The 12,748-nt window shown below is 36.6% G+C and overlaps 1 protein-coding gene across 1 annotated transcript in view; it reads left to right on the forward strand.

Annotated features, from left to right (window-relative positions):
• Window positions 1-12,744, forward strand: part of RAB5A (RAB5A, member RAS oncogene family) — a 33,192-nt gene extending 20,448 nt beyond the window's left edge. Inside the window, exons 3-6 of the mRNA XM_062215184.1 lie at window positions 4,763-4,914; window positions 6,229-6,351; window positions 8,024-8,117; window positions 11,279-12,744. Of these exons, the coding sequence (XP_062071168.1) occupies window positions 4,763-4,914; window positions 6,229-6,351; window positions 8,024-8,117; window positions 11,279-11,394 (485 nt within the window). The 3' untranslated portion in view covers window positions 11,395-12,744. The remainder of the gene's footprint in view (window positions 1-4,762; window positions 4,915-6,228; window positions 6,352-8,023; window positions 8,118-11,278) is intronic.
• The last annotated feature ends 4 nt before the right edge of the window (window positions 12,745-12,748 follow it).

A 12,748-nucleotide genomic window follows, 5' to 3' on the forward strand; every position in this document is an offset into this window, starting at 1 on the left:
TGTTAGTCCTTGCTGCCAGGCTTGCCCATAGGAGCCGATTATGTAGCTCAAAGAGGAAGCCTATCAGACAGGCCAGCACCCGCATCTCAACACAGCTTTGTTTTTCTCTACTTGTCGTCGCGTACGCAGTAACTCTCCAAGTGATAAAAGCTGTTTCTTTGTGAAATATGGGCCCGAAAAGAAAACCAACTGCTAGTGCTGGTGATGGAAGTGAAGAGAAAATGAAGAGGTCTAAGTGATGGTTCTTAGCCAGAAAATAGACGTTTTGGATAAAATAAAGTGGTTTTGCAGATTCAGGTAAGTTTGTGGTTGGTTAATGTTGCTACAACATTGATGTGTAGTAGCTTGCACTTCGGCAGCATTTGCTTTTATAACAATAAATTTATAGTAATGCATTTTTAGGAGCACTGAACATTGATTTTAAGGCATCACTTAAATGTCAGTTATAGTTCAATTATTTGTAGAGATAAAAGTGAACACTAGTAATACTTGAAACTTGATAACTTTGGCATCATGAAAGCTTTGGAGTATGTTACACATTATCAGTTTGTTAAAATACTGGGCTATCCTGTTCCAATAATATTTTTGTCCTTGTGACACTGCAACTCTCAATTGACATAAAAAATGTGCTCTTCGGGCCATTAATACTGATCTTTTTCTCCTCCTCACAGTTTAACTTTGTTTACTGTATCACATGAACAATAATACAATGTTAGCAAATTAAACAACCTATGTTGGTGGTGTTTTTATTTGAGATTGTGTTCAGTTATACAGATCGAGTATCCCTTATCCAGAATGTTTGTCACCAGAAATACTTTTTATGTTGTGGTTTTGTTTTTTGTTTTTTTTTTCCAGATTTTGGAATATTTGCATGTACATAATGAGATATTTTGGGGATGACAATTCATTTATGTTTCATGTACACCTTACACATGTAGCCTGAAGGTAATTTTAGAAGTGTTTTTGATTTGTACATGAAATAGTTTCCTGGTTTAGAATTTCCCACATGGGAGCATTATATCAGCACCTCAAAAAGTTTCAATTTTGGAGCACTTAAGATTTTGTGTTTTCATATTAAGATGCTCAAGCTCTATAATAACTTTTAGAGAGGCCTTTTGCAACATTTTTTTCTCATTTGCCAAGTATCTCCTTGTTCACATAGTATCTAAAAATATCCATGAATAGTTCCACATCTTTTGTTAACTTCAAACATCTGTATGGATTGGGATTTTTATTAGTTGGTGGGTACAGTGGAAGAGCTAATAGTTATTTCTCAAGGAACCTCCCAACGTAGATGAAAAAGATACATAAACCAGTGAAACATTAGGGATCTCTGGGAGTATGGAGTTAAGAGTTAACTAGGGTAGGAGAGAGGTTTCTAAGCAGAGTTTAGGAAGGAATTACTTTCTTTGGTAATCTGATTGGAATCATTCTGCTTATAACATGTTTTCACCTGGTTATTGGCAGTGTGTTACTATAAGGCTATTAACTTCAGCGTGTTCTAGCTGAATGAAAGAACATTATTATCTTTTAGCTGATGCCTTTGGGTTTTTATGATGGTCTTGTTTCTTTCAAATAGTATCTTTACACTAATATATTACTTACAATATAGATATGAAATGTTACTTAATTATGGTATTGATAGACATTCTAGCTTTGTTCTCACATTAAAAGAAATTACTTCAAAGCTTTGCTATTAAGAATAATTGCTGATTTCCGGCTTAAGGATGGTACATTTGCTAAATTTTAAGGAAGATTCTTATGTGTTTATTAGGTATGGATGTCAATTCAAATACTCATAATTTATTTAAATAAAAGTTTGTTTTTTAGAATGATAGTATAATAATGTGTTTCTGAAAGTCTGTAATTGGCTATTGTTCTTTTAATGTATTTGTTGAAATTTCTTTGCTTGTATTTTATTTGACTTTTTTTTCTTTTATTTGCCTTTTTGTACATGCAGTTATGAAAAAATTTCTATCAGTAACTGGCTTTAGAATCAGACCACGCTTCCTTCAGAGTTGATAAATGGAAGTACAAATGAATGTTTTTACTCCTAATGTACTTTTTTGTTGTTGTTTTGGGTTTTTTAAAAATATTTATTTATTTGAAAGAGTTACACAGAGAGAGGAGAGGCAGAGAGAGAGAGGTCTTCCATCCGCTTGTTCACTCTCCAGTTGGCCGCAGCGACCCGAAGCCAGGTGCCAGGAGCTTCTTCCGGGTCTCCCCCGCGGGTACCAGGGCCCAAAGACTTGGGCCATCTTCTTCTGCTTTTGCAGGCCATAGCAGAGAGCAGGATTGGAAGAGGAGCAGCCGGGTCTCGAACCGGTGCCCATATGGGATGCCAGCACTTCAGGCCAGGGCATTAACCCGCTGTGCCACAGTGCCGGCCCCATACTCCTAATGTACTTTGTAGTCAAAGTATATCCAACAGAAAGCAGGCTGAATGAAAATTTAATTCAACTTTTCTGTGAGCATACATCACAGGCGTACTTGAAAAGTCTTATTTTATGATCCATCTTTTCCATTTCATGAAAAAAGCATACTGTAAAAGTTTTATGTTTGAAAAGGAAAACCTTCATGACAGGGAAAGAGTGATGCAGTACTTTTTGGGAATCCACTAACATAAATGCAAGATTTTGTATAAAGTGAAAGATTTAATGTTAATTTTGCTCAATATAAGGAGTTTGAACTTAATTAGCATTTATATTTAAAACATTACTATTTACTTATGAGTTAGGATCTAGCTGAAAAAACATTTCCAGTGCCAATGTTTGTGAAATTCAGGTTATGGTTGCTGTTACTAACAATGGAAACCAGAAGACCCACTAAAAGTGGCATGGAGAATAAATGTTATGTCTAATATAAAAGTTGTGTTTAATTAGATGTGGCTTATTCAACATATTTGTCTAATGTCAAAAGATTGGCATCACTACACTCAGTGTAGAGAAATGGATCATAATTTTCTTGCATGATATGATGGTATTAGAAAATATTATTGAGTCCGTGGCAGGTGTGTGAAAAGGGTTTGATTATTTCACCCTGAACCAAAAGTAAAACAGAAGAGCATATCAGATGTTATAGGAAGAAACAAATTGCAAGGTGATGTGACTTGTCATCCAGCAAGCTGCTAAAACTGGCTGTTTGTGGATCTTTTTGTTTTAACAATAAAGTATCATATTTTAGTGGTACTTTCTTAATGTTAAAATTAGAATAAAGGAAAAACACAACTCCAAAAAATTGTTAATACAAAGAATGAAAGTAGTAGGAGTAGATATTGAAACTGTTTAATAAATTAAATCTAGGTCAGGTAATAATCACTACCAAAATTAAAGTGTTTTTGGTGGCAGTGGAATGGGACTAAATCACTAGAGTGTGCAAATAAAAAAACCAGGAAAATGAAACAGGTTATAGTGCCACCAGTACAGATGGTGATTGTAAGTAAACAGCCATCCCTTGGTGTCCATGAAGTATCGTTCCAGGACCTATAAGGATACCAAAATCTGTAGAGGCTCAGGTCTTTTCTATAGAATGGCTTTGTATTTGCATATAACCAGCACACATCATCTCCAGCTTACTTTGTAATATCTAAGATGATGTAAATAGTTATACTTTTTTTTAGGCAGTAATAATGGTGGGAGGGGGGTCTATAACTATCTGGTTTTTTAGATACGTGTATTTTTTATCTATGATTGATTGAATCCACCAATGCAGGGCTTAAGAATGTGGAGGGTTGATGATGTATTTTCCCCCACTTTCAAAGGTAACTATGTAAAGAAACTTAAGAAAGCATGGAATGGAAAACAAGATGAGCTTATTTTGGTATAAAAAAGTTTGAAATTCATGCACAATATTCTTTTCTTTAAAAGAAAATTATATTTGAAAGGCAGAGTTAGAGCAGGAGAGAGAGAAAGGTAGGTTTTCCATCTGTTGGTTCACTCCCCAAATGGCCACAACAGCCAGGGCTAAGCAAAGCTGAAGGCAGGGGCCCGTGGATTTCGGCCATCTTCTCTGCTTTCCCAGGTGCACCAGGCAGGGAGCTGGATGGGAAGTGAACTGGTGCCCATATGGGGTGACAGCTTAACCCTTTAGACCACAATGCTGGCCCCAGGGTTTTCATAGTAAATATTTTCCATGAATTGTTTGGCGACTAGTAGTATACCCATTTCTTAAAATGTAAAGTAATTTAGAAATGTGATTTTTTTTTTTTTTAGATTTATTTATTTATTTGCAAGTCAGAATTACACAGAGAGGAGAGGCAGAGGTCGTCCATTCCGTGATTCACTCCGCAGTTGGCCACAATGGCCGGAGCTGCACTGATCTAAAGCCAGGAGCCAGGAGTTTCCTCTGAGACCCCCACGAGGGTGCAGGGGCCCAAAAACCCGGGCCATCCCCTACTGCTTTACCAGGCCATAGCAGAGAGCTGTATCGAAAGTGGGGCAGCCAGGTCTCAAACTGGCACCCACATGGGATGCCAGTGCTTCAGGCCAGGGCGTTAACCCGCTGTGCAACAGCACTGGCCCCAGAAATGTGATCTTAAATTTAATTAATACTGTAACAGACTTTAAAATGTGGAGGAAAAACTTTCAATTTGTGATGTCACTTACCAGCGTCTTATATGTACCTAGCATTGAATCACAGATTTTGCAAATATTTAAACCACTGTTAACTGTGTGAGTATGTAATATATCGATTTTCCACGTTTCCAGATATGAAAACATTTGGAGGGGGATGATTAACTTATTATAGGCATTTTCTCTTTCAGCTGCTTTTCTAACCCAAACTGTGTGTCTTGATGACACAACAGTAAAGTTTGAAATCTGGGATACAGCTGGTCAAGAGCGATACCATAGCCTAGCACCAATGTACTACAGAGGAGCACAAGCAGCCATCGTTGTCTACGACATTACAAATGAGGTGGGTACAGGGGCATTGTATGGTGAAACTATTGGTACTTTTTGTTATTCAGAATTTTGATTAGAGAAAATATTTTGAAATGCCTTTATTTTTTGATAGCCAGTGAAGAGCTTTCTGCCAAAGCTTTTGTGAATTAATCATTTTTTTAAAATAACATGAAGGTTTAGAACTTTTTTCTATTTATTCATAGAAATATAGTAGAGGTTATTTTGAACTATAATCTCCCCACTATGCTATGTAACACTAGGAACTTATTCCTTCCAACACACTCCAAGTTGGTACCCAATTTCCGAATTTCTATCCCCCCAACCTTTCCCAGCCTCTGTTATAAATCACCTTTCCAAATTCAGATTGCTTGTTTTTGAAAGCTCTGATATACTTGTGTATGTCTGATACTGCTTTTTTTTTTTTTAATATTTATTTACTTATTTGAGAGGGAGAGACAGAGAGAGGTCTTCCATCCACTAGTTCACTTCCTAAATGGTCACAGTGGCTGGAGCTGGGCCGATCAGGAGACAGGAGCTTCCTCTGAGTCTCCCACATAGGTGCAGGGGCCCAGGCACTTGGGCTGTCCTCCGCTTCCTTCCTAGTCCATTGGCAGAGAGCGGGATTGGAAGTAGAGCAGCCGGGACTTGAATTGGAGCCATATGGGATGCCAGTGCTGGCAGCAGACCAGCTTACTGCTCCACAATACCAGCCCCTGATTTACAAACCTGATATGTCCTCCACTTCCATCCATTCTGCTGCAGATCACAGGATTTCAGTCTTTCTATGACTGAATAATGTGTATATTCCACATTTTCTTTATCTGTTTATCTGATGATGGACACCTTGATTGATTGCATTTCTAGTTTTTAAGAAATCATATTGTTTTCCATAGTGTCTGTACTGATTTACATTCCCTCCAGCAGTACACGTTTATACATGTAGTGAAATGTCATGCTGTAATCCATAAATAAAAACAGTGGGTAGCCCTGCACCCACATGGGAGACCAGGAGAGGCACCTGGCTCCTGGCTTCAGATCAGCGCGGTGTGCCGGCCGCGGCCACTGTGGGGTGAACCAACAGAAAAGGAAGACCTTTCTGTCTCTCTCTCTCTCAATGTGCACTCTGCCTATCAAAAAAAAAAAAAAAAAAAAAAAAACTTTTAAAAAAATTTCTTTAAGCTGAAAGTATCTCAAACTACACAGTGATCCTAAGAGATTGTCTGTCCCAGAGTCACACATCGGACAGTTTTTCAAACCTTATCTCACAAAGATGTTTGCTAACCATTTTTTTGATCCTGTGCCAAATAACTGTTTCTTTGTTTAACAGGAGTCCTTTGCTAGAGCAAAAAACTGGGTTAAAGAGCTTCAGAGGCAAGCAAGTCCTAACATTGTAATAGCATTATCAGGAAACAAGGCTGACCTAGCAAATAAAAGAGCGGTAGATTTCCAGGTAAGTAAATGTTGACTTGAAGGCACTCAATTTTTGTGAATATCAGTAGCGATGTATAAATTGATTCAGATTTTCTTGACCTTGACAATTAAAGAAATAATTATTCAGAGTAAAGTATATAAAAGCAAACATGATTGTCCTCTACCTCCCACACATACTTGAGAACTAGTATACTTCCCAAGCATTTACTCATCTCCCAGTATGTATCAACTCAGAGGTGTGCCCACATACTTAGGGTGCTTTAAAAGTTTATGAACAAATAAAATAGTTCATTTTTGTGCGAAAACCCTTGAAATCCATGCATAAGTTTTCCATAAAACATGGCTTCTAGAAACTCTTTGAAGCCCCCTAGTATATACATACATACATACTAAACACACTCAGGTGACTGTTCTTAAAAGGACATTCAAAAATAAAATCTCAACAATCTGCTTTGTTATCTTATGTCATCTACAGTAGCTAATCTAGAATGTTCCCTGCTGTAAAATAGGACTGGTGAGATGTTTCTCATTTTTGCTTTTCTGTTTTTTTAAAATGTCTTGACAGAAGATTCCCATCCACAGATTACTACTCAAATGCCTGCAACAGCCCAGGTTTAAGCCCAGCTGAATCCAGGAGCCAGGTCAAGCACATGAATGCAGAAACCAAACTACTTGAGCCATCACCCCTGCCTCTCACGGGATGCAGGCATCCTAACCAGCATCTTAACCACTAGGAAAAATATCCATCCTGCAATCATTTAAAAACAAAGCAAATCTTTAGTTAGACTTAAAACTTCCTGAACTCCTGCTCTTTTTGCAGTTTGGCTATGGCCATTAGGTGTATAATGTTAGTGATGGCATCATTTTCTTAATTGAATATGTGATAGATTGAATACATAAACTGAAAGAAAACTATTTCTTGCACCATCAGGTATTAAGCTGAGTAGATTACATTTCACTTAATTCTTGAGACAACCATGTAAGGTATTATATTATCTATTATATTCCCCAAGACAGTTAGCTCTCCAGCATAAACTGGTAGGGAGAGCACTTAAATTATAGCTATAAATGGCCCTGTCATGGTTCAAAGGAACTCACTTGTTTCTTTGTCAAATGGGAAAGATAATTGGTTGCTCCTCACAACAGCTGTGAGGATCAAAGGTAATTGTATATGGTAAACTGAAACATTACAAAAATACGGGACAGTAATATAATTCTCAAAGGAAGGATTTGTGAGATATTCAAAATTATGTTGCTGTAGAAGCCATTCAGCATTAAATATGGAGGTGGTTTTTATATTTAGAAGGATAATTTTACCCCCTCTGGGACTCATTATGTCAAAGCAGATTTAATGTAAAACCAAATGAAGCAAGGGATTGTGTAAGAAGTTCAGGCAAGAGAGGATATATTCCATTACAGTTACCTTATACAGTGCTCTTCCTTTGTGATCACTTATTATGCAGTTGTTTATAGTTAATCAAGGTTCAGTAGTAACAAAAAGGCATCTTTTTTATAACAAAAATAAAGTGGGCTTAGTAACAAAAGGTTTGTGGAAAACAGAATTAAAGGTAAGTTTATTTTGGTGCAAAAAAACTTTGAAATCATGCATACAATTGGTCTTCAGAAAGTTCATGAAAAATGTGTGTTGTGAAAAAATATTTCCAAAAGATTTGTCTCTTTTCTACGAACAGGAAGCACAGTCATATGCAGATGACAACAGTTTATTATTCATGGAGACATCAGCTAAAACATCGATGAATGTAAATGAAATATTCATGGCAATAGGTGAGATTAATAATGTCTTCAAATTATATAGGCCAAAAAAGTAGGGAACGTTGATTTGACTATCTCCATTTAAAAAAATTCTTGACTTTTTTTCTTATGATTGTACTACTTTTCTGAGTCTCTTTAACCAAGTAATGCTTTTTTGAATTTTTAAATTTGAAATACTATTACCTATGAAATTGCAGTACTATCAGTTTAGGGAAGTTTCTTCCAGATGAGTTAAGCCTGAGTTTTGACTTGATAATTCAAGCAGTTTTTCCAAAGGTTTCACTGAGAAATTTGCATAAGTGTGTGGTTTTCTGTTGCAGTAGTGCCCTGGTATCTCTTTATGAGATATATTTCAGGACCCCCAATGGATGCTTGAAACCAAAGTAGTGCCTGACTATTTCCATCTAATTTTTGCCTTTTGAGCTGCAGCAATGTAACTACTATTGAATTTCCTTTTCCTTCATCACAGTTTCGTAGATTTATTTTTACTAAAAATCTCAGCACCAAATTTTTTTTCTTCCTTAAAAAGTTGAGAACTTTTATCTTTTCACTTAAAGGAAGCACTATGTAGCTTTTCTGGCACATCCAAATTGCCAGTATCATCATTGTGCTTCCAGGCATTAAGTAAGGTGAGGATTAATTGATGACCAACACTACAAGGCCGATTCAGTTTTTTGTTTGTTTGTTTGAAGATTTATTTATTTGAAAGGCAGAGTTAGAGGGAGAGACAGAGAGAGATCTTCCATCAAATGGCTGCAGTGGCCAATGAGGCTCACTCTGGTCTTCCACGTGGTTGCAGGGCCCCAAGCATTTGGGTAATTTTCAATTGTCTTTTCAGCAAGGAACTTGGTGGGAAGTGGAGCAGCCAGGATTTGAGCCAACTTCCATATGGGGTGTTGGTGCTGCAGACAGCTTAACCTGCTACGTCAGAGTACCAACCCCAGGACACTCAATCTTTACAGAGACAGTGACTGAGTGACTAGTGGGCAGGTGGTATATAACGTGGGGCCTTTAGACAAAGGGGATTTCACATCCCACGCAGACATGATAAGATCATGCCAGCTTTCATCACACTATTCAGGAAGGACATGTGAATTTCAACTTATGAATTATATCTTTGGATTTTTCAATTTAATATTTTTGTCTGTGATTGTCTACACATTATGGAATTATGGCTAACAAACTGCAAGTAAGGGGAGACTACTATAAAAGGAAGATACACTCAAAACTATTAATGTAATATTTAGACATAATTTGATTTCTTTTTCAGTATTTTAATTTCTGTCTTTAATTCAAATGTGCTGATAAGGTCACTTTCTAGGCAGAAATTAGCCTACAGATTAGTTTTTTGTTTTTTTTTTTTTTTTTTTTCCTTAAACTGCAGTGTTTCCTGAAAGAAATCCTAAGTGTAAGTGGAATTGTGGCTGTCCTGTTTCCTTCACAATATCAATAACTTAAATCACACCATTCTTAACCAATTCAGGGACTAAAAAGGTGTGCATTCCAATTTTTTTCCTTCGCCCTTCTAACCTCACTCAGATGTAATTTTAGAGGGGTCCTGTGTTGGCATAGCGGATAAAGCTGTCAACTGCAATGCCAGCATCCCATGTGGGCACTAGTCTGAGTCCCAGCTGCTCCACTTCGATCCAACTTCCTGCCAATGTGCTTAGGAAAACAGCAGAAGGTAGCCCAAGTCCCTGGACCCCTGTACTCATGTGGGAGACCTGGAAGAAACTCCTGCCTCCTGGCTTTGACCTGGCCCAGCCCTGGCTGTTGCAGCCATGTGGGGAGTGCACCAGCAAATGGAAGATATATTTCTCTGTCTCCCCCATCCCACCACCAGTTTCTCTCTCACCCTTGCTGTATGTAACTGTGCTTTTCAAGTAAATAAAATAAATCTTAAAAAAAGAAGAAAATACATCCACACAAGACTTACTGGGCCATTGCTGCCATCTGGGGGTGAACCAGCATGTGAAGATCTTGATAACTTCCTCTTTTTCTCCCTGTCTTTCACATAAATAAATCTTTTAGAAAGGAAGCCCATAGAGAAATATGCCAAAGGGAGAAATGAATGAAAATCTAAGTTTGTATTAAATATAATGTAATTCATAATGCTAGCCGATCAAATGTCCCTGTTATGAGTGTTCACCGTTCATCAAGGGTATGTGTTAACTGGAAATTTTTCCATATTACCATGTAGGCTGCCATTCCTAAAGTAGTGACCAAAGCACAGGCTTTCTTCCCAAACTTCGATTCTCCTAGTTCTTGTACCCGGTACCTGGTCCAAAATCAGAATTCCGCAGATGATTAATGCTGATTGGAAAACGTAGAACAAATAAAAGATCCAAAATATAGCTAAGTGTTTTGTGATTTGAAGTGCAGCACATTCAACTTCTGAGTAACCTGAGTTAGGACTATGGTAAAGTTAGTCTTATAATAGGCCATCCCCGAGATTGATAGAGACTAGTGTGTCCGGTTACCTTTATTACAGTCAGTACACTTAAGCATATTTAATATTACTCTTTCTCAAACAGTAAATCCAACACATACAAAATCTTGGGGGATTGAGACAGACATCATCTGGTGGATAAATTAACAGCCATTAGCTTTTATAGAATTTAGCAGAGTAACTGCTGTTTTTAAGGGGTTTTGTCCAATTCTGAAAAGCTAAAGAAATCTGACGAAAACAGAATTGAGAGCTAGTTTTTAGAGACAGAGACTTCAGGGTCAAGCCATTTACGTGTTAGGCACTAACATACTAAGATTCTTTATCAGCCCATAAGTGGAGAAAATCTGACTGAAGGAAAGAGAAGAGGCCATGGAAATTGATAAGAAAATGCGATATATATAATCTGTCATTCTGAGTGGTAATTAGGTTATAAGTAGAGGAAAAAGTGTGTTAGGGTAGTGGTGGTGATAATGAAATTTATTTATATCCTGATTTGTTCAAAATGTTGCCAGTCCAGAAAACATTTTTACATGAGCTTTATACACAATGGCTGGAGATAATCTTTAAATATTAAAAGTATTAATAATTATGAAATAAGTTAAAGCTTTTCTGACATTTACATGAATCTATGTAAAGAATTATATATAGCTGTAGTCATGTTTAGGATCTGTGTGTTTTAATATGAATGTTCTAATTTTGTTTATTTTGAAAATTTATTTCATAGCTAAAAAGTTGCCAAAGAATGAACCACAGAATCCAGGAGGAAATTCTGCTAGAGGAAGAGGAGTAGACCTCACTGAACCTACACAACCAACCAGGAGTCAGTGTTGTAGTAACTAAACCTCCAGTTTGAACTAGCTGGAAAATTCTTCTGCTTCCTAAATGTAAATAACAGTGGAATTGGAGCATTTAACCGGCCCAGTATGACTTCCAAAAAGAAGAGACTTACGATAGAGTCAGGTTTCTAATACAGAATTATTTTAAGTGTTTTTGAACTTAATTTTTAATAACATGCATGTGTCCCTCTGACTAATGTTTCAGCAATAGAAAGGGAAAGTGAGTACTGTGTGTACACTTGTTTCATTGGAAGGTTAAGGGTAATAATCATTTCTCATCACTAGAAATAGAGACCAATGACTATCTGGACCCTCAGTTAATGAGCCAGTTTTCTCCAAACTAACACAGTAGTCATCTATGAAAAGGACTTGGAATTTATTTGGGCTTTTCAGAAAACATTTTTAGGAGATTCTGAGCATATTTATGCTTAGATACAGTATTCAGACAAATAGCAATTTTTCTTGGTATCTGTACTTAAAGTACATGTGCACATTTTAATAAATTAACCACAAGAAAAACCTCCAGAGGACTGGGGGAAGATGAGCATTAGTGACATCTAAATTATAACCAGTCCTGTTACTTTTTAAATGGGTAAAAAATTCAAATGTAACCCCATCATATTTTAGGGATATGATAACTGATAAATGCCACTTAGTGAATAGTGTTCCCCTTCAGACATGTGAGCTCTTCAAGAAAAAAATATATATGTGAAACCAGGTATCTGTGATTTCTATTTAATCACTGCTGGCTATTACATAGGTCTTGTTTGGGGGCAAGGAGGGAGCCTTTGTTCCCTTTGAACATAATACAGTCAATGCACTAACAATTATGTACATTTAAACTTGATTATTTTAAATTTGATCTTCAGCTGTACTGTAAATAGGGTACTGCATTGTAGTCTCCGTATGTTTATTACTTTTCTGTAATATTTAAGAGTTGCTTAAAGTATACAAAATGTACAGTTACTAAAACATCTAATTAACTTCTCTTCCCCCTTTGAAATGAAGGGGTTTCAGTTGTTCTTACATGGGAAGAACCATAATAAACAATATTCCTGTAATTTGTAACATAAGTATTGCAATGGTAGTAACAATCTTACAGCCTTGTTTTCCAAAGTTCATTTTATTTTGATCGGTTCAGTATATTGCACTAATTATTTTAGGTATTTTCATTATATGAAATCTACCATGTGTCAGATGATTTAATCTATTTAAGTGTTGAACTGCTAGCAGAACTTGTACATTACAGTAATTCAGAATTAGTAAGGAAAACAGTTCACCAGTGTTTAGTTTTATATTGAGGTGCTCAGGTTGGAATAAAGTGGTATAAAAAGCAAGTAGTGGTTTTTTTCTTTTTT

Source organism: Lepus europaeus, chromosome 2 (assembly GCF_033115175.1).
Source record: "Lepus europaeus isolate LE1 chromosome 2, mLepTim1.pri, whole genome shotgun sequence".
In the NCBI taxonomy this organism is placed as follows: Eukaryota; Metazoa; Chordata; class Mammalia; order Lagomorpha; family Leporidae; genus Lepus; species Lepus europaeus.